We start from the raw sequence: 20239 nt of genomic DNA, 5'->3' as shown, positions 1-20239 counted from the left end.
CCTGTTCTTATTCCACCTATGATAACTATCTTAATACTCTGATTAAAGAACATACCTTTTGTGCTTTCTCCTTTAGATGTGGGATGGTATTTTTCAGTTGGCTCGTGGACCTACCCATAAATCATCATTCAACTATTTTCTTTGGGACCCATTTCAGCCACACTGGGGCTTAGCTGCCAAAAAAGCTGAGCCCCTGGGCTATTGTTCTTATATGCAATAGCAATAAAAAAAACAGTTAAAAAACACTGATAAATGAAACCTCATGGTAATTGTCTTAATCTTTCCTACACTTCCCTCATGTTTACAAAGTGCATTCTCTTTGAGGCAGGATTTATCCCTTTACATATTAACATCAACCACCTGCACAGAATACAGGCTATTCTGCAATGAAATTCTGTAATAAAGCTAGTCACACATTTGCATCCTCTAGCCATTATTCTATACATGAGAGGTAGCAACAGAGAATATTTGAAAGCTTTGGTCCTACCTCCTTAAGCATTTTTGCTTATTTCTTATTACGGTATCTTCTTCACCATTTGGATCCTTTGCCCAAGCATCTGTTTTTGTGTTTAGCTCTGTCTTTCTAATACAATATTACTATTGCTTCTCTGTAAAAATCATTTCCAAAATACTTTTTCTTTCTAGCCTTATGTCTGACATCTGACTCTGCCAAACTACGCTGGTCATTAAGCTGGCAACAAGCGCACTGAAGCTGTAAACACAATGGAGAGCTAAGGTGAAGTAGAAAAAAACAATTTGCTATTAATCTAAGAGTCTCAAAACTTCACACGGATTTATGCAAAACCTTGTGCAGTGGCATTTTAACCAAAACAAACATCAAAACACACACAAAGACACATTCGCCTGATGTGGATTACTTACTAGGTTTGCATTTAAAGGAGACAAGGAGGAATTTAGTGGTCCCTGGACACAGATCAGGTCCAAAAACCCGACTATTGACAAGGAGTTGGCAGGATCTCAGGTTTTGGCATTCATCCAGTACTTTCTAGAACAATGGGCAAAAAGGATAGGCTTGAAAACAAGGTATGAAGCTATACAGCAATGAGAATACTTAGTTGTACTTTGTTCTATACAGGAAAGAAATCATTCCTTCACAACTTTTTGGCTAGTAACATGTAAGAAATATCTGTATCATTGGATTTAGTTCACAGCTCTACTGGACTTTGAGTCATGGCCAAATTTCTGGGAACACAGTCATCACAGTGATGGTCAGGGCAACTCAGGATGTTACCAATCTGCTGCTGTTTGTCACTTTTCCTCTGCCCCTGCCAGGTCAGCCTTGTGCCACGACAGCCTCAGTGGTGCTTGGGACTCAGTGCAGAGCCCTGAGCAAGTGGGAAGATGCTCAGCCCCCAGCCTCCGATTTGCCTGAGGCACTCACTCCTGATAGCATTTATGGGAGCGCCCTGTCCAGGTAACTCAAAAATATGTCTTTTTAATCATTCTGTCCCCATCAACTTAGGTTTACCTGATCACACTCATTCTGTAGTATCTTCACGTGAAAGAGTTCAAAGTTCTATCACTAACTAAGACTTAGTGTGCTTATTGACACTCAAGCACAACCCTTACATATAGCTATACGTAGGACCTCCTGTTTAAGGGGCACTCCTCTCTTGCAGTTACACACATTATCACATACTTGATTTGCCATTTCAACAAATTTCAGAATTGGTTCAATCAGCTAGCACAGATGTACCTCTCTATCCTAACCCTGCTAGTCTGTTTTGCTTTGGGCTTTTTTAATTTCTTAAATGCTGTTAAAGGCCGTATCTACCCCAGGTATTTTTTTTTGCCCAACAATATACCATGGTTCTTACTATGCTGCTTCACTGGGAGTGGCAACACAGGAGGACAGTTAAAAGGTCAGCAGTGTTAAAAACAAAGGGTCACTGGGCCTCTCCAAGTCCGTTAAAAGGACCAAGTATTCCTAGTGCTCACATTAGTGATACCATTTCATCGGTGGTTTTGGAGCTGAAGCTATAGGAAATATGAAGACATCACCCAATATGAATCTGCATCCAGTTTTTAATACAGTCACACAAGCCAAAGCACCCAAAAGACCCCAGTTTGAATGTAGCAGTGTACTTATAAAATTCTTATTCACCTTCCAAACTCAGTTTAGAGGGAGCTGTCTATACACTCTTTTTGCATAGTCTGTGGTGTTGTGCCCATGATTCTTGATGTTTAAAATCCCAGCAGGATGTTATAAGAAGGGTGTTGTCTCTGGGTCACCCCACTCTTAACACAAGCAGCTATAAGAACCATTCTCTGATAGTTTTAGGTACTCCCATAAAATCCACAGGAATTTTTGCTCATCAGAAGTGTTCTCAGTCATACCAGGAGGCCAAATCACAAATTCACCACTGTGATAGCACAAGCCACATTCATGTTTCCAGGCTGAGAGAGTTGGCAGTGGCTGAATCTCTCCTGTCATCCCTGGAAGCCATCCCTCCCTAGCAGAAATGATACACACTGGCAGCACATTGCAGCAATCTTATAACACTCTTGCCTTTTTGTTCCCATTAGTAAAAGAAGAGGACTTGCATCCAACACTTTTTGAGCATTAAGTGCACTCTAAAGAGTTTAAAAGGAAAGGAAAAGCACAGCAGACTTAATTTTATCAGTTAATTCTTCTTTTACAGAGTTGCAAGTCCAACAAATAACTGCTCCTTAATTGGGATGGTTCTGGAACAGGCCAGAGAAATTGAGTTACGTCTTTAGTAAGTGGAAGTAGCTGTCCCCTACTGAGTCACCTTCTGTTTGCACCTGAGCTGAATCATCTCCTGTGCATCTGTTTGTATTTTCTTCTACTTAATGCAAACAGCAGTCACATTTTCTATCATGTTGCTGTGCAAAAATATGCAACCACAAAAGCAAACAATGATACTCATAATGAGATAGCACTGGGCTGTTAATATCTTGAAACAGATCTAACTTTGCAGGGACTCTTCTAATAGGAGGTCACTGTAAAACATGCCTGTTGTGCTTCCTCCTGGCTGCAGGGTAGCATCATGCCCAATTATGCAGACTGCAGATGCAGTTCCAAAGGGAAGGGGAGGAGGGATGAGATCACTGGTGCTCTTTTCTAAGAAATCAGTTTACAGGATGCATCCCTTCTCCTTGACAGAACAGGAGATGCATCCCTAAGATGCTGCACAGCATTTGTACCTCTCACATTTGTGTCCTTGTCAAAATGCTTTCTTGCCTTTGATCAGTGACAGTGCCTGAATGATCATGATAGTTTATACAGAAGTTATTCCATGCTGTGTTTATTATATTCAAGGGAAAAAACTGCCCATGGAGACCTCACAAAGGCACTCAAAAGCCTAAAATAATCATTGGCGTCACTTCACTGTAATCAGTAAAATGACATCAAGGATGCATCTGGCCTACTGTTTTTGGTGGAGAGATGTACTTTCACATGGCCCGTAGGTCATGGCTGGAATGTCTTTAGAAGTTGCAGTACAGCATGGGCAAGCCACACATACTAAACTGCCCTAATACTGTCGCTGCAGAGAGGATATTACTGCCAAACCACTCTGTATAACTCTTCAGCTCACTAGTGGTGGGAACAGACATTCCCTATTGTCAAGAAGCAATGCGTTGGCTGCAAGCACAAAAGTTGCAAGCTTCATCAAAGCTTCTGTAGAGCACTTAAAACAGTTTCACCAACAGAGTATGTTCAGATTCCTCTGACTACTCATTTTTGTAATGTTTTACTGAAAATGGCCTGACACTGGATATTTTCACTATGATGAAACCAGCTTTTGACAGCAATGTAAGTTAGACCTTCTAAGCCTTGTTACAAAAGTCTCCACAGCAGAAAGTAATAATTTATGAAGTATAAATCATTTTAAGCTATACTTAAGTGGGCCCAGCAAACAAACCATAGGATATTACTGATCAAATACTGTATTCACAGAAATACAGGTATCTGCAAAAGTGCTTAGGATACGCTGTTTAGCTGTATGGTGCCTTTTCTGCAAGTGAAAAGGCATGGAACAAGCCAAACACCAACAAGAATGCCATATTATTCAGTCAATTTGTAATCCAGCTCCTCCCAGTGTTTGTATCCTCTCCTGGGGATAAGGAGGGCTTGTGTGATGGATTAAGACTGGTCTGCTCAGTCGTGACCAGCCCTTGATTAGAAGGGAATTGATTCTTTTAGGGAACTTTGAGGATGGGGTTTCCAAAGCAAGGCTCATCAAAATAAAAGGCAATCTACAAAGCTTTCACAATCCTATGGTAACATCCTGCTGGCCAGACAAACCCTTTCAGTTGTAATACTTCTGATGGTAAACTGACATAGACACGATGCCATTTCATACAATATTGTGAACACTTGCCGTTTTCACCCAGCATAGCTCACCGCAGGGACATTGTCAATAGCATTCTGTGCATTAAACCTTTACAACATGCGATACCTGCAAAGAAGTGGGTGCCACACAGTTTATGGGTTCTGTTATCCTGGTTTCAGTCTCCTGCGTACTACACATGTGGTAGTCTTGCCCGTAAAATGCTGACTGAACACTTATTGTTGAATGCCGAGGACAGTGCAGACTCAAATGTTCCCCATCGCAGGCATAGGCAGTATGATTTTGCAGAAGTTTGGTTAGGTAACCTAGAAAATATTCAGCTCTGTTACAACCAGTACAGGAAATGACAAGCTTGTGAGATAACAAGAAACCCACAATCAGTCTCTGGAAAGAGCATTGTAGTCAAGGCTATACATATGGCCCGCTGCCACACTATGTGGTTCTTCTGTGAATGGGTCAACCTTTACATGCTAGTAATGTTCAGGTCTGGAAAACAAGAGGTGGCGTGGCACTGAGTCACAGCCCTACCAGTACTCCAGCAGTGGCACTGTGTCGGAGATGTCATTACACAGACAATAAATGGGCTCAGGCCTCTGCCAGTCGTGTTTGCTAACAATAGCAGGTCATGTTTGCAGAAGTCAAACAGACTATCACTTGGTTTTGTGTGCTAGACTCCTGCATTCCAGCTGGCTAAAGTATCCCTTAGACCTTGCCTTGAACTGATGCTGTGAACTTCTGCACTCCCAGGCAGTTGTGTTTCACACACGTGGTGATAAAAGTGATTGATTCCCTCTGTATCGCTAAATCAGATGCTAGGATAACAGAGGAAAGGTGGTCCATAGGTGCTGGACAGAAAACAAGAAGACACAGAATTTTGTATTTGCTGGAGAGTTTGTTGATGTTACCAGGAGAGGGAGAGGTAGGGTCTGTATGCAGCTGTACCATCCGTTTGCATCTTCTAGGAAGTCCATGAGTAGCAGAGCTAATGACAGCTGTTTTCCTGATTTTTATCTCATTTGTATTGTCTCTAACCAAGATTTCTGTTATCAGCACAAATGTTTATAAATTTAACCTTCTACTGCCCTTCTCTCTGCTCCGCAGAATACTTCAATGGGAACATGCAGGCTGCTGCCTTTGACCATTACAAATTGGCACTGTGATGGAAAACTATTGGGGTAATTTAATTCAAAGAATTTCCTCACCTATACTTACGAAGCTTTGATATTGCCACCATTCTGTCACGCTTGATTGAAATCTGTCTTTAAGCAGAAATGTTTGTGCGTGAAGGGGAAGAAGAGGTGTGAGGGACAGGAGAGTGAAAGGATACAAAATACCCCCCTACAAATGAAGCAATATCCTTCCTCATCCATAAACACAAGGAAATCAGACTCAAATCCACATTTTTTTCCCATGAGTTTTATGGCAACTTAATATACTACTATCAAAGCAAACCTGTTTTGTAATTCTTCCACTATTAGCCAAACTTTTTATTAATGTGCATACAATAACCATATTTGCGTAGTTTCCTTATTCTTATACACGTATTAAATTCTGTGTAATTCTCCCTAAAATCAGTTCCCTACTTCTAGAACACCAAGTTGATCTACACTTACATCAAAAACCCCAAAGTTCTCTAAACCAAACACATTAAGTAAGGAGAAAGCACTAAGAGCTTCCACAGATTGATACACGATTTGTAGGTTTAACACTGACACCATGATTACATACATAGCTTTTTAATGTTAAGAATTATAATTTTTCTATCTTTGCCTCCTTTCCAAACATATAATTGGTCTAATTAAAGGCAAAAGCTAGTATCTTCTCCTCAGAAACCTTCCTTACCCCACTGTGGTGACAGCATAATTATTACTGTTTAGTATAACAGAGAAAAAAACCCCAAGCCGTATCTTCTTGTTGTGGTGGCTGAATCAGAACCAGAATGACAAGTTTTTTGTATCACTAAAACAAAAACTAGTTTCTCAAAGAAAATACTGAAAAAGCTGGCTCATGCCATTTATTTTTCACATTTTTTCCCTTCTTAAAACTTTCACCAAAGCTGAGCAATTTCAAAAAAGGTTTTCAAGTGGACATTTGAATATTCATGTGAATGATATGAAAATAAAGTATTCCAGTTGTCTGGCATAATTTCAAGCTTCAGCTACGCAGGTGGATAGGGAATTCAGCTCCTCTATCAGTTACTGGGTCTGCAGAAAGGGAAAACCTGCTCTTCTAGTGTCGTTGCTGCTCCTCATCTAGAACTCAAGAGAGGACAGGAGTCAGCCAGATGCATCTTCCAGTGTAGCAGAGATGAAGCTGAGTCCCTCAGCTCATTGAACTCAGCCTGAGCACTGGCACTAAAATCAGGTTATGGAGTGAATTTCATGCCCTGTATTTGCAGTCTAGATCTCAAGGCACCAGACCAGCAGGAATCCCTACAGCTTCTCACAGGTTGAATAAAATAATAGGAAAAGAAGACAAACCACCACCACCAAAAAACCCCAAACCAAATCCATCCCCTAGGTTGTCTGTGTAACTGAGACCACAAATAATTGAGTTTTCCTGCCAGAGCCACTCCTCTGTCGGCCTGCGCCTCAGACGTGCTGAGTGTTGTCAGGAAAATGGGCTGAATGCCCAATTGCACCCAAGCGACTTTCCTACAGTCTGATACTGTAAAGGGGCCTCCAGTGGCACTTACTGCTGCTGAATGCCTTTGACATTGACATCACAGCATAAAGGGGCACAGTGTAAAAGAGTATTCAGCCCAACATGAGTTGAGGGCACTCAACACCTTGGAAGATTTAGCCCGATATTTGTAATCATTTCAATTCTTCAGGTTTTAAGTTACTTGGAGCCAAGAGTGCTGTATACAAAACAGCCCAGTATTCCCTAAAGAATATCAGCTATGTTGTGATTTGGATGAGTTCCCTGGCATCTTAACTGCTACTTTGATCCTGCAAATTCCTAATCCAGTATCTAAGCACCTTTCTCCAACAAATGCAACTATTCAATACTTTAAAAAATGCCTTTATAAAAATTTTGTTCTGATTCTGTACAAGTGATATGGTTCACTTGTAAAAATAGCACTGGGTGGACTGGGGAAAATAAGATATTGTCCTCTCTGGCCTTCCAAGCAGCATTTCAAGTTACTGCTGTTATTAAAATCCCTGTGTATTTGCACACAATAAAGGATAAAAATAGTAATGGAAATCGGCTGAAACCTAATGTTCTCTGATAAGAGGAGTGGTGACGTACTAGCATCTAAATTGCTCGTCTCATGTGGCAGGCCACATAAACCTGCATTTTTTATTACTATACACACAGACTACATAGACACAGGTGGAGTGGTCAGCCCTTTGCGAAGAGCGGTGCTGAATGGGCTGCTCACAGCCTATGCTGAGAAAGAATTCCCACTCAAAAAGACACATTTTCCTCTTGCTCTTCTCTGAAAAACTCCAGGCTCTTTCCTCTCCTCACGCTGGCCTCCTTCATGTGCTGGGGTGCTGTCTGCAGTGGCTCACCAAGCAAATAAAGTTTTCTTAGCAGTTACTGCCTCTCACCTTGGTCCCGGAGTGGTGCTTGCGCAGGAGGGAGCAGTTCACAGTTGCTTTCCCCCCTTTCCTGGGCACCATAGCCTTGTAGTCACCCTAGTTGAAAGCTTCATCTTCTTGAGACCTTAAGTATCCCTATATTTTTTACCAGATTCTGTACAGAAACACACTTCCCCTGAGGCAACAAATTCAGCTGAATGACAATGTAAGGTTAGGGGGAAAATATGTTCTTATCTGTACAATTAACAGCAGCCATGATTATCAGAAGAGAGGGCATTGTAACAGTTGAATGGGTCTGTCACTCTTTCTGAGGCATGCTTCCTTTTCTGCATTTCTCCCAACTGGCACAATTAAATCAGGTCATCCAAAATAGACAGCAGGGTTGTGTCACCATCCAAACCAGACAGCAGGATTGTGTCACTTTTAGGCACTGGCCCAGCACATTGCCTGGGCTACCCACACTTCAGGGCACTATTTGTTGTGCAGATCCTCTTAGGTTTTATTTGTTTAATTAATCAATATCTGTTAGACTTGAATTCTGAGAAAATTGTATGGGTTTTTTTTGTTTGTTTGCTTGGGTTTTTTTAAATATCTGAGAGCTAAAGGCTGTGCCTGGGCCACAACACACCTCTAAATCCTGGTCTCCTGTGTGCTAGGGAAGCAATTGCTAAGTCACCTCTGGCCAGCACACAAGGAGTTTCCCTTCTCCTGGAAATCAGAGCATGGGGAGGGCTGGAGCACAATGATGGTTCACCCAGGCTTGGATGGAGTGAGGCCATGGCTGTGTGTGCACCTGACAGGGAAACCAGAAGACCTGTTAGTTATGGGCTTTCTTACCCTGAGCAAACAAAATATTAAATGGACCCTTATACAAATCCTTAGATGATTTAATGTTTTGAAACTAATGTTAGGGCTTTTTTTCTTTGTTTTCTGCATTGTTGGGTGATGGAGGAGGAGGTGGTGTTTAGCTATGGCAGTCACTTTTTCAATCATTATTCTGCAATGAGGACTATAGATTTCCTCTTTCTTCAAAAATCTTAAATGTCACTCTTCTTTAAAACAATATGAAATTTTATTTTAAAAAGAAGTCAGCTACTGTAAGAATTGCCTAAATTAGAAAAACTTGGCAATACTGCAGTGTCCCAGTAACATCTCCATGTCTCTGTGTGAAAGCCCCACCAGGAGCTTTCCCATTTATCCAAGACACACATTCATAAGCAATGTATGGGGTGCTCTGCATACAAAATGATGTACAAGACGTTACGGACTGACTCAGAAGTTAAGCCTGAATCATAGAGCAACAAACAGATCCCATTGATTTGAAGGCCAGAAGGTATCATCCCACCCAACTGTCTGCCTAACCCAGACTTCTCACTCATTGTAACGTTTACTGAGACTCAAAACACTAATGCAGAATCCAAGCGTAATCCTTTCTTCCAGAATTAGCCAAATTAGTCACAGCATCCACTGTGTTGACAAAGAACTTTAAATAAAGAAACATAGCACCAGAAAAACACACAAAACACTGAGGCTGAGCAGCTGAACAAAGCTTTAACCCTTACTGATCTCTTCTTGTTGCAAAGGAGGACTGATAAACTGTAATAACAATGACAGGCAAAAGTAACTGGCCTAAGAGAGTAAAGGTTGTAAATAGAGAGCTCTTTGTGTGAAACAGAGCTCTTAAAATGTTCTAGTTTTTATATGCAACGTTTGCTCCTGGTGTTATTGCTTTGAATAGCAACAATAATACAATGAACCTGTAGGCATGAAAATCCAGAAAGATATTTCTTTCTTTTAAAAATATTGAAGAACTGGGAACTTAGAAAGTATAAAAAAAATGACTACCAAAAAGCTTGGAAGTGGGCAGCCAAGAGATATGTTACATCTCTCACGTATGGCACAAGACAGTACAGGGTACTTAGATTTGCTGGATTTTTTCCTTATGGTGGAGGACACTAACACAAGGCCTTTTTCAGTTGTCAGCACTAGAGTAAAAAAGAAATGTGTACGTTCTGCCCAGCCTCACTGCTCTGGCATGAATGTCACCATACGGAAGCATCAAGGAGAACAGAATTTCAAGCTGTGAGTCTAATGCCTAGCACATATTAAATGCAATCTCAGCGTTGACTGATGTAATGTCTTTTTGGCAAGAGAGCAGCTTTGCAATGTAATATTTTTAGAGCCTGAAGCCGAGTAGCACACAGACTATGAGGATTCTCAGAATAGGGCCTTCATATACAGATTTAGTAATATTAGTTCCTGTGCATCGTTCAATCTAGCTTAATTAGCGCAGCAATTTGCTGGCTCATTTTAAAGACACACAATTCCATTTTAGATCAAAATAGATTGAAATAGCACACATATTGTTGTGGGAGTCCCAGAAGGCTAATCCATTCGGTAAAACTACATCAGCTCCCGCAGTTTCATGAAGAATTGTGCCAACAGTCATTAAAAATACACAAGCAAGATTGGCGAGTTTGAAGGAAGAGATCTCAAGCGGTGATAACAGAATTGTTTATAAACTCTACTATGAGCACCATTAGAAGCATCAATCTATTTACTGTTATTTGTGATCCAGCTGCAGTACTTCTCCAGCAATGTTTCCTCTGTTGGTTTGTGAAGGAAGCATTGAAAAGAAATTAAGCCCTAAGTTTCCTCCCCATCCCCTCTGCCATACCCCTCTCTGGTCTTCAGAGGCAGCTATGCCACAGACGATGCTGTTCAGGGTTTCTGCATAATCACTGCTGGGCTCTGTGCATGGATATGACAGTACCTATTTGGCTGCATCCACAGAAGCAAGGATCTGCCTCTTGTAATTCTGTTTATTCTCTTACTTGGGTAGCTCTTTCTGTGGTAGTTCTTTTTGAGAATTAGTAATCCTAACAGAGGACCCAGGGAAGACAGTTTCTGAAATTCACAACACTGTTTCTTGCCCCATCATTTTATTCTTTTTCATTCAAGTGCCTTGTAAGCACACTGAGTCATTCCAGCCAGACTTGGTCTTACACTCTTTTAACAGTAAGAAATATCCTTAGGCAGGACCATTGTTTATTCAGCTCACTATCCAGAAACGAGCATAACAAATTCACCCAGCAGATACACATGAAAATCCATACTTGCTTAACATATGCTTTCTTGCATAGTCACTTATTTGACTTAATTTCCCTTCATTGCTTGAGGGTTTTTTTAGTGTGCTTTTTCCCATTATTCCTCTCAACACTCATACTCTTTACAAGTATCTGCTATCCTACTAAAATCATCTGTTTGCTTTGACTGCAGGAGATGGCATGAAAAGCTGGTCTGCTATGCAAGGAAAAGAATTTTTGTACAATCACTGTGGCTTTTAGATTATCTAAACCTTTTTGATGTGGCGACAGATGTTCTCTCAGAAAAACTAGAGGTAATCTAGTTTCATTGATAAGCCAGTGACCACAAAAATCCCAACTTTCCAGTTCCAAATATGCAGTTTGGTTTCAGAGCATCCAAAGCTATTGCTTTTCTTAGAATCAGTCCTTGAGAGTTTTGAGTTGACCATTTTTGAAGGAGATGAAGCTTAAGAGATCATGATCTATGTCCATCTGGCATTTTCTTACTCAACTAAAAATTTTTACTATCAGTGGCCAGTTTCAAACCTGAGGGCTCAAAGAAATAAAGTTCCTACAATTTTCATGAAAGCTGAAGCCTGAGCTGACAGGTCAAACTAAGAACTATCACTTCCTACTCAATCTAATTGACTCATGCTGAAAGTCAACTGGCTGCTGAAGAAACAGTATTCTTATACTCGACAACTAATCAGCCTGCTGCTAATGGAGCAATGTTTTCACTGGCGTTAATGACAGATGAAGTCTTCAACAACAAAATGTTTGAGTTAAACATGAAAATGCTTTTGGGATAGTATAGTAATCAAAGCAGGCATCATTGATGAAGACATCAGTTAGGTTTCTAAGAACTGATTTATCAACATGTGCGCTTTCCTAAGGAAATTGTCTTAATTTTTCCCTCATAGCCATGCTTCATGGATCATAATGTGGATCATGACCATCTTATTGAATCCACTTTTCATTGTCTACTAGATCTGAGCAAGATTTAATCTGAGCAATTAAGAAAGAGCTTGGTTGCACTTAAGCCAGAGGAAAGACCCAGGTAATGAGCAGATAACTGAGCGTAAAAACACATTCAAACTCTAGTATGTGAATAAGGTCTATTCAGTGAGTGGCAGTATATGTAAGAAGCCAAGCCATGAGCTCTTCTTAGAAAAACAAAACCAAGACATCATGAAGTAGAGATCTCCTGTAACTTTCTGGTTATGCCAGATGGGCATTGTTTCTCCAGGACCACAGAACCTCTTCATATCCACGCCACTCAGCTCGGACTTGTAGTTATGTGAATTAAATTTTGGCAGAGCGCGAAAATCCATGAGTCCTGCATTTGCAGACCAGTTGCCTATTCTGTCTTTCACATCCTCCCACAGCTGTTCTCTGTTTCCTTCAGATCTAGTTTCATATTTCTCTGTGCTGTCTCCTAGGAGTGATGCTTATTTTCATTGTATCTCAATGGTTTTCTTCAAAAATCAGACAGATCCCTATGCACTTCCTTTCTCTCACTCACTTTCTCTTTTTATTTCTTTCTTCTCCTCTTGCACTAGGAAGAGGCAAACTACTACTGACCCCAAGGATTCTGGTCTGTGGTAAACTCCATGCTAGAGTCAGTTATACTCTCAGCAGTTCCATAAAGCCATGGGGACAAACACTTGTCCTGGGACTTAATATGGATCTATTACAGTAGAAAAGGACGACTTTCTCCCTCGTATCCTAAGATGCTCGCAAGCGGTACAACACTGTTAATGGAGACTGCAAGGCTCTCTTTTGCCCTTGGCAAAAAATGCTTCTTTTGATTGGAGACAAAGTAGCCTCTTCTAGTGCCATTAACAAGAAGTAACAAGAGAAAGGCTCAGCGGGCAGCAGCTGCTTCTGGAGACAGAATGTGTGAATTATTATGCCCAAGAGAAAGCAAAGTTATAATCTTCCCAAATACTAAGAGCAGAAGAACCTCAGGGACTACAGGACTATATTTCTTTGAAAACCTGGATTTATGAACTTGAACGTCTATGCAAACCTGAGAGGGTTCATTGCCATGAGAACTGTTCATTGCCAGCTCCTCAGAAAACAAAATACAGGTTTTGTTTTGCAAACACAACTCTAACTCAAATTCTGCATTTTTTTTTTTGTGCACCTGTTTATACGTGACACTCAGAATATCAGATAAAGTAGAGATCAGGGAATTTGCCTACTGAATCACTAAGTCCATCCTCTGGCCGCTCACAGACCTACACTGTTGTGATGGCTTATAGTACAGCAAGTCCGAGCCAGAAAAGCAAAAAATGCCCTCCTAGCCTGATGGTTTTCTCTACAACATTTCATTGTCTCCAACTCAGTTTTAGCCTGAAGAAATGAAAAGTCAAAAAGCCAAAATTATTCTGAAAAATTAATGCTTGTCTTCCCATCCAAGAACAAACACAATGAAGAAAAATAAACAGATACTTGTGGGTTGAGACCCTTCTCCAAAGCCCAGTGAAATCCTTGGGAATCCTTCCAGTGACCACAGGCTTTCAATCAGTCTTATGAGTGATGTTTTAAAATTAATTCTAAATTAAGAGCCAAATATCACTGGTATTTAATTTGTTGCCAGAAGCCACACAATAGACCTTTGAAACAAAACTCTTAAAATGCATAGAAATTCAGATGAAATGACTCACCAATGCTGAACAAATAAAGCGCAACCTCGCCTCCTTCTGCTCTTCAGTTCCCTTTAAGACACTATTTTCTCTTTGTTTGGTAATATTGCAAAATATTTCCACTTTAATTGTAGATTATGGTTGGCAGATGATGGAATTCTGATAACTGGTGACTGGTCAGACAGTGTTTTCTCTGTCTGGGGACACTTCCATCAAAATCTGAGTATTTATTTGAAACAGGTCTGTAACCCTTTCTTTAATAAAGCTAAGACTGTCTGGAAGCTCTGTCTTACTAAGAAGGGAATCAGCAGCAGATGGAATAGGAAGGCAGGGGGAAGCTAATCCCTGCTATTTATTTTGAATAAAAATAACATATGATGTGTCAGGTACCAGCAAATTGCACAGTGAGAACAAAGAGAGTTCCTGCCCCAAAGGTGTAAGAACCTGAAAGACAGACTCAAACATGTCGGTCTCTGAGCGGTGGAGCTCAGGAAGGTAGATTTCCTACAGAGTTTTGTCTCATGCCTGAATTTTGTAACATCTGTTGTTGTAGGAGCATCACACTATGCTTTAACCCACTTCGGGAGAGCTTTAGGAACAGTACCCTTTCTGGGGGATGCTAGGGCCTAGCTGCTTATGCTCACAAAATGTGTAGGAACTTAATAGGACCAGAACTTTTACTTCTCTAACAAGGATGATTAAATCTTTTCAGTGGATTTAAGAAAAAAATATTAGGCAAAATCCACATCTAAAATGGGATTTCATAAAATACATGTCCTCAGGAAAGCAGGAGGAAGGGCAGAGACAGGCCTGAAACAAGATCTTGGATCTCAGCACCATGATCTAAACTGTCACTTCTGACACATGCCTCTTTGTTCCACAGAACAAATCCCAGATCCAAACTCGCTCCACTTTGAGAAACTTTAAACCACACTTTGAGGTTTAACTCCCATATTACTGAAATGAAACATGTTTGTAAAATGAAATGGTTTCCTTTAAACAAAGCAACCAAAATTTTCATTTGAGTTCTACAAGGCAGTATCAAGATGATGCATCACTGACATCACTCCTTTTAACACCTCTTTAAATACCCTGGTCAAGCTCCACTTCCCACGGTGAGTCAACAGAACTGACTCAAGAAAATTATACAGGATTTTATCTGGCCAACACAAAACCAACAAAAAAACCTCTGCATCATTGCGGTTGGTCATGATTGATCCTGCCACATTATTACAAACAAAGCATTTCTTGAAGCATTTGTTTGCTTTCCTTTTGCCTAGGGGAATCTGGGATGGGTGAATGCCACAGAACTTAATGGAAACTTTTAATGCAGAAAGGCCACAGGATCAGATTATGTTTCTTGGGTGAACTGGTTTGCTTTTTTATTAGATCCATTTGTTTTCTGATGTTGAGTTAGAAGAGCAAGTCTATGGAGTTAAAGCAGTGCTTAGTTCTGTCTGAACTGTTCTGGGAAAAGAAAGAAAAGTTGACACCAGCAGACAAAGATTCAAAAGTTCTACCTAAGCAGTGGCTGCTTTTTTTGTTCACATCCACAAAGTCATTCTTCAGCCAGTTATGCAATCACACAGCTACTTCATTTTTGATCTTCGGTTACAGCCACGTTTCTTAAAAGCTGCCCAGAAAACCTGGCTGGGACTAAGGTAAAGAAAGGGAGATTGACTGCTGAAGTGAGCAAAAGAGGCCAGTTCCAGCAGAAAGCCTAAGCTCGAAGTAGCATGGAGAAAAGAAGAGGAGGAAGAAAGTGGCATAAAAAAAAAGGTGAATGGGTGTTCTTCAGTGTTGCCAGAGAGAAGGAACTTGTTCCTCGATGGATAAGAGCTCATTTCACTTTTACAGCAGATGGGGAAAAGGTGGGAGAAGGAGCAGGGCTAGGACAGAGAGAGACAAGTGGAGAGCGGAGCACTTTTCCCACTGCTAGCAAGGAGGGCAGGGGGGTGAGACACAGGAGCAGTGACTCCTGCTGTTGGGAAGATACACACTCCCCAGCAAATGCCACCATCCCCAGCAAAACCAACTCTCCCTCAGTAGCAGTGGTAGCAGACAAATGAGCTTCCTATAGCACCAGTATAGGTATATAGGTACAGTATATATGTGTAGTATGTAAATTAAGTATAGTATATAAGTTTGGTGGTTTTGCCAGCTCCTTATTTTGCCCGTTTTGGGAACCAGTTCTTGAACATGGAGGAGCTGTGAGGAAACAGCTGTCATGTGGCCTGATTTGACACAAAAAATGTGTCCCTATTCACCTCTGACAGCCCCTTGGGAGTCCAGAGTATTTAGGATTTTGGCTCCCAGAGATGAGAGAATTAGCAAAGTTCACAGCAGGCTTCAGTCTCCTTGACTGGGACCTGATCTGAAACAGGAAAGCTGCAAGTGATCACTGAGAAAAACAGTGCAAGGACAAGTGCTGAGTAGGAATGAAACTGTGGACATGAATAAACATTTTGGTGAAAAGTTATTTTAGATGTGTTTTGAAGAGTTGGCACCAGGGGAAGAAAATTCCCTAGCTACAGGGTCAACCAATATGCATGAAGATCTAAGGAAAGGACTGCGGATCAAATCTCTCTTTTCTTCCAAACCTTCACCTTTCAGTTTCAAATTCGGGCATAAAAGCTTGGATGCCACTTTTAAAAATGAATCACAGAGGATGGCAGATCTCAGAGCAAACCTCCACCTCCAATAACCAATGCAATTAATAAATATGCTCTTTGTTGCCACCAAACTGTTAGATTATGCAGTCCTTTAAGTATTGTGTGTATCAATACTACTTTACTTCCAAGATCTCCTGTTATTTAAAGGAGAAACTAATTTTGCTTACTGACCCTGAGTCCTCCCCATAGTTCGATTTAGAACTGCTGTTGGAGTCTTGTTTCAGAATTTTTTTCTCCCTAGAAAATACCAATTCCCATACCAAGCCATAAAATGTTATTGCACAGTGAAGAAATGTCTCAAAAAAGGGGGGGACGGGGGACGGGACCCAAAAGAAATTAAAAAATGCCATACCAACATTTTTTAAATCATAATTAAAAGCCAGACTGAGAAACACATGAGGACAAGAATCTGCAGCTCTATATCCTGTAAAAGCAAGAGTAATAACAAAACCACAATAGCAACTGACCTGCAATAACCAAATTAAGAGATTCTACTCACAGCCAGAGCTGCCAACCTCTCTTTTATGAAAAGGGAGGGATAAATACTGTACTCCTTCTGTGAAGTGATCCATAAAAAATTACTGCAGTTTTATAAATGGGGAAATAAATACAAGTCAAACATTAAAAAAACAACAAAAAAAAAAACACCCCACACCAAACCCCAAACCTTCATTATCCATATATACTGTTCCCTGCTCCCCGCTCCCCTTGCCAAAAACATGAGACCCCAAGAGGGGTCACCTTTGTGTTGTTACAGGCAAGCAATCTTGTGATTAACAAATGGACTCTGAGAAGGTTAGAATAGCTAGCACAATTTAATATCTACCTGAAGAGAACAGTAAAGATTACATGTGCACTTGTTGCAACCTGACAGCAGTCTGGGAAGTGATTATAGAAAGTTGTCAGAGTGGGGAGAGTGGGGGGAGAAGGAGAGAAGAATAGAGCTTGGGCTGCTGAGGTAGAGATCTGATGCTGGAAACACACAGAGCAGAAAAGGCAATGACCTAAAATAGTATGCACCTAATAATCTGAGCCTAAAATCTGTGAAAAGCAGGGAAAATTCAAGCAACTATCCTTCCAATTGTCTGTGTACGCCCAAATTCCCAGAACCTGATCAAATCATGCAGAACACATTCAAGATGCAGATCTGTTTCATTTGCTATGGCCTCGGCTGCACATGGAAACCTATAACCTGCCCCCTGGAAGCTTCACCCTCAGAAGGGCAGGGTTAGACCTGATCCCTTCCAGAAGGCACAAAATGCAGGTGGTGGGTAAAGCAGGGGGAAGCCAGCTCCCCACTCCTCATCCACCAGGATAATCCCCAAGGAGCGGCTTGCACCTTGTCAGCTGCTCGGTGCTGCCCCTTTAAACAGGGCAGATTTGTTTTCATGTAAATTCAACAGAGCTTATGAAAATCAAGTCGCTGTTCCTGCTAAGGAGGGGAGCAAATAAGGAAATTCAGCAACTCTAGAAGTTCAGCTTAAAGCCGTTCTTACAGAGCTTGTAATTCTCTAACAGGTATTAATCAGACTGGGAATGGCACTGCAGGTTATCATCTTCTGACAGTCCTGGCCCACAGCACCTACTTCTGAAGCAGTCAAAAAAACGTCTCCCTGTGGTCTTTCCTGTCATTCTGAATTAGATCCTCATGTTAAAAGTAAGAAGAAAAAGTGAGCATAATTTGTTCAGGCTGGAAACTTCCCAATCTGGCAATAATTTTGGAATTTGATTTTCTTTTCTACATATTATTGATGGAATTCTCCTCATGGCACTTTTAATACTGATCTCTGGGGCAAGACAAACATTTTACCTTGGTCATTCTACCTGTTTAGAAATTTCAGCACACAATGAATACTGAATACAGCTGTACTTCTGAAACATATCTTGGATAACCTTATCTAAATAACTTCATTTGAAAAGTGAATGGACTTTTGTGAGAGGAACTTTCTTAGATAAACTAGAGGGGTATTTTTTAACTCAGCGGCTATTTGAAAGGGAAAATTTGAACTTTTTATTTTCTTGTGGAGAACTGCCATATGATTCCAAAACTAACATGTACGAGCCAGCAGTTAAGCCAAAAAGTCACCAAAGAATGAGATAGCAAACATCTAAAAGCCCTATACATGTGAAAGGAATCTAGTAAGAGAAACTTAGTTTATCCAAGTATATAATCCTGGTCTTTATGTTTGGTGTTTGCTTGCTTGGAAATGTTCAGGCTTACAAACTTGGACACAAAAATAAAATCACAAACAGTATTTTCTTATGGTTGAGAAAAGGGTTTTTACAGAACCACCACCAACAGTTGGAACTGTATTAACATGAACTATATGAATATGGGTAACAACACATTTGGACTATTAATTATATGCTGACTTTGTTCCGGGGCACTAGACTGGCTTTTGGAAAGTTCTGCTCTGCCCGTTAAGGGTAACGTTTGCTTTCTGCCCTAGGGGCAACTCCTTAAGCTTGCAACTGCCAGGAATATGCTGTGCTTACTGTGAGACACAGCAAGGAGTGAAACCGCTCTTCTAAGTAACTTCCTAACAGCAGCGAGATGTCCTGGCGCACAAGAACAGTCACAAAAGCTCAGATTTCTCAAACAGAAAATAAAACCTGCTTCTTTGTTCTAGCGAAAACAAGGGCATTTTTCCAGTTCCGACAGCCACTTCACTTCGCACCGACACAGCACCCTCGCAGCGATCACCCCCCTGATTTCCAAATGACAGCTAGTGCCCCGCTCACTTTGAAGTGACTCTCACCATCACAGCGCTACTAAGGCGAAACGCCCTCCAAGCGGAGAGAAGCGCAGCATTATTTGCTCGCTACCGGAGTTAAGGACGGCTCGCTCAGGGCTCGACTCCAAGTCTCCAGGAGAAAGTGGGAATCTTTCCAGGGACTTCCACGCACTTTTGGTCAGGCCCTGGCCTGTTCACGCACAGCTTTCCACCGCGCAGCTGACAAGAACCTGGCAGTCCAACTCTTCGGGTCCCTTCCCACCGGACCCCTCTGGAATACCTCACCCCCACTCTTCCTTCCTGCCCTGCTTCGCACGGTGCCACGGCCGCGGCACATCTGAATCATGCGCCTGTGCTCCCCTGGGTGCAGGCCCGTGTCCCGGCCCTGGGACACGACGTGCCTGCAGCTCGCCGGTCAATGCGCACATTTCCGAGCAGTGCCGGGCGGGGTCCGAGCGCAGGCGGCACGCAGCCTCCCGCCGCGGACACCGCCGGCATCTCCTGCCGGCGCCAGCCCGGGGTGCGAGGGGCTGTCGGGGGTGCCGTCCGAGGGTACGGGGCGCGCCTCACGGCCGGGGGGGAGCGGGATAGGAGAGCTCTCCTCCCGAGGCGGTACGGGGGGCCGGCTGTGGGACGCAGGTGCCCTCCTCCTGCCCACCCCGCCGCGCCGCGCCCCTCACGTCTCCCGCTCCGGGCACCGCGTCCCGGGTGACCGTTAGTCGGTCCCGGCCCTCCCGCTGCCCGCCCCGTACCTGAGAAATCGGCGAGCGCCGCCACCTCGGCGCTGCACACGAGGATCACACAGGCGAGGAGGGGGAGGAGCCGCCCGGGCTCTACCTGTCTCCATCGTGGGTGCTGCCCCGCGTCCCCGTCCCTCATGGTGCGGCTGAGGGCAGCGCGGGGCGGGGGGGGCAGGCCCGCCGCCTCACATGATGGAGCCGGTGCCGGCTGGCGGGACCGCCACCGCCGGAGCGCAGGGCGCCCTCCGCCGAGGGGCAGCACCGGCGGCGGGGCGCGGGAGGAGCAGGAAGGCGGAGCGGCCTTGCCCGAGGCCGAGGCCGCGGCTGGAGGGGGTCCCGGCCGGCGTGGGGCCGCGGGAGGCGCGTCGCCGCCGCGGGGGAGCCCGCGAGGGCGGTGGGGAAGGGGAAGGGAAGAGGCTTCTCGGCGGCGCCGTGCCTGGCACTGCCCTCAGCGCACATCGTGCGGGCCGGGC

At 42.7% G+C, this 20239-nt stretch overlaps 1 protein-coding gene across 3 annotated transcripts in view; it reads right to left on the bottom strand.

Moving 5' to 3' along the window:
- Window positions 1-20239, bottom strand: part of EVA1C (eva-1 homolog C) — a 40054-nt gene extending 19815 nt beyond the window's left edge. The window contains exons 1-3 of one of the 3 annotated variants that reach the window (XM_065676809.1): window positions 19779-20239; window positions 4446-4642; window positions 883-1006 (exon numbers count right to left, since the gene is read on the bottom strand). In XM_065676809.1, the coding sequence (XP_065532881.1) occupies window positions 883-1006; window positions 4446-4642; window positions 19779-19905 (448 nt within the window). In that variant the 5' untranslated portion in view covers window positions 19906-20239. The remainder of the gene's footprint in view (window positions 1-882; window positions 1007-4445; window positions 4643-19778) is intronic. The other 2 variants (XM_065676808.1, XM_065676810.1) reach the window with 2 other exon arrangements.

Source organism: Lathamus discolor, chromosome 4 (genome assembly GCF_037157495.1).
Source record: "Lathamus discolor isolate bLatDis1 chromosome 4, bLatDis1.hap1, whole genome shotgun sequence".
Classification (NCBI taxonomy): Eukaryota; Metazoa; Chordata; class Aves; order Psittaciformes; family Psittacidae; genus Lathamus; species Lathamus discolor.
Note: the sequence above shows the minus strand (reverse complement) of the source record. Positions and strands in the feature narration are given on the sequence as shown.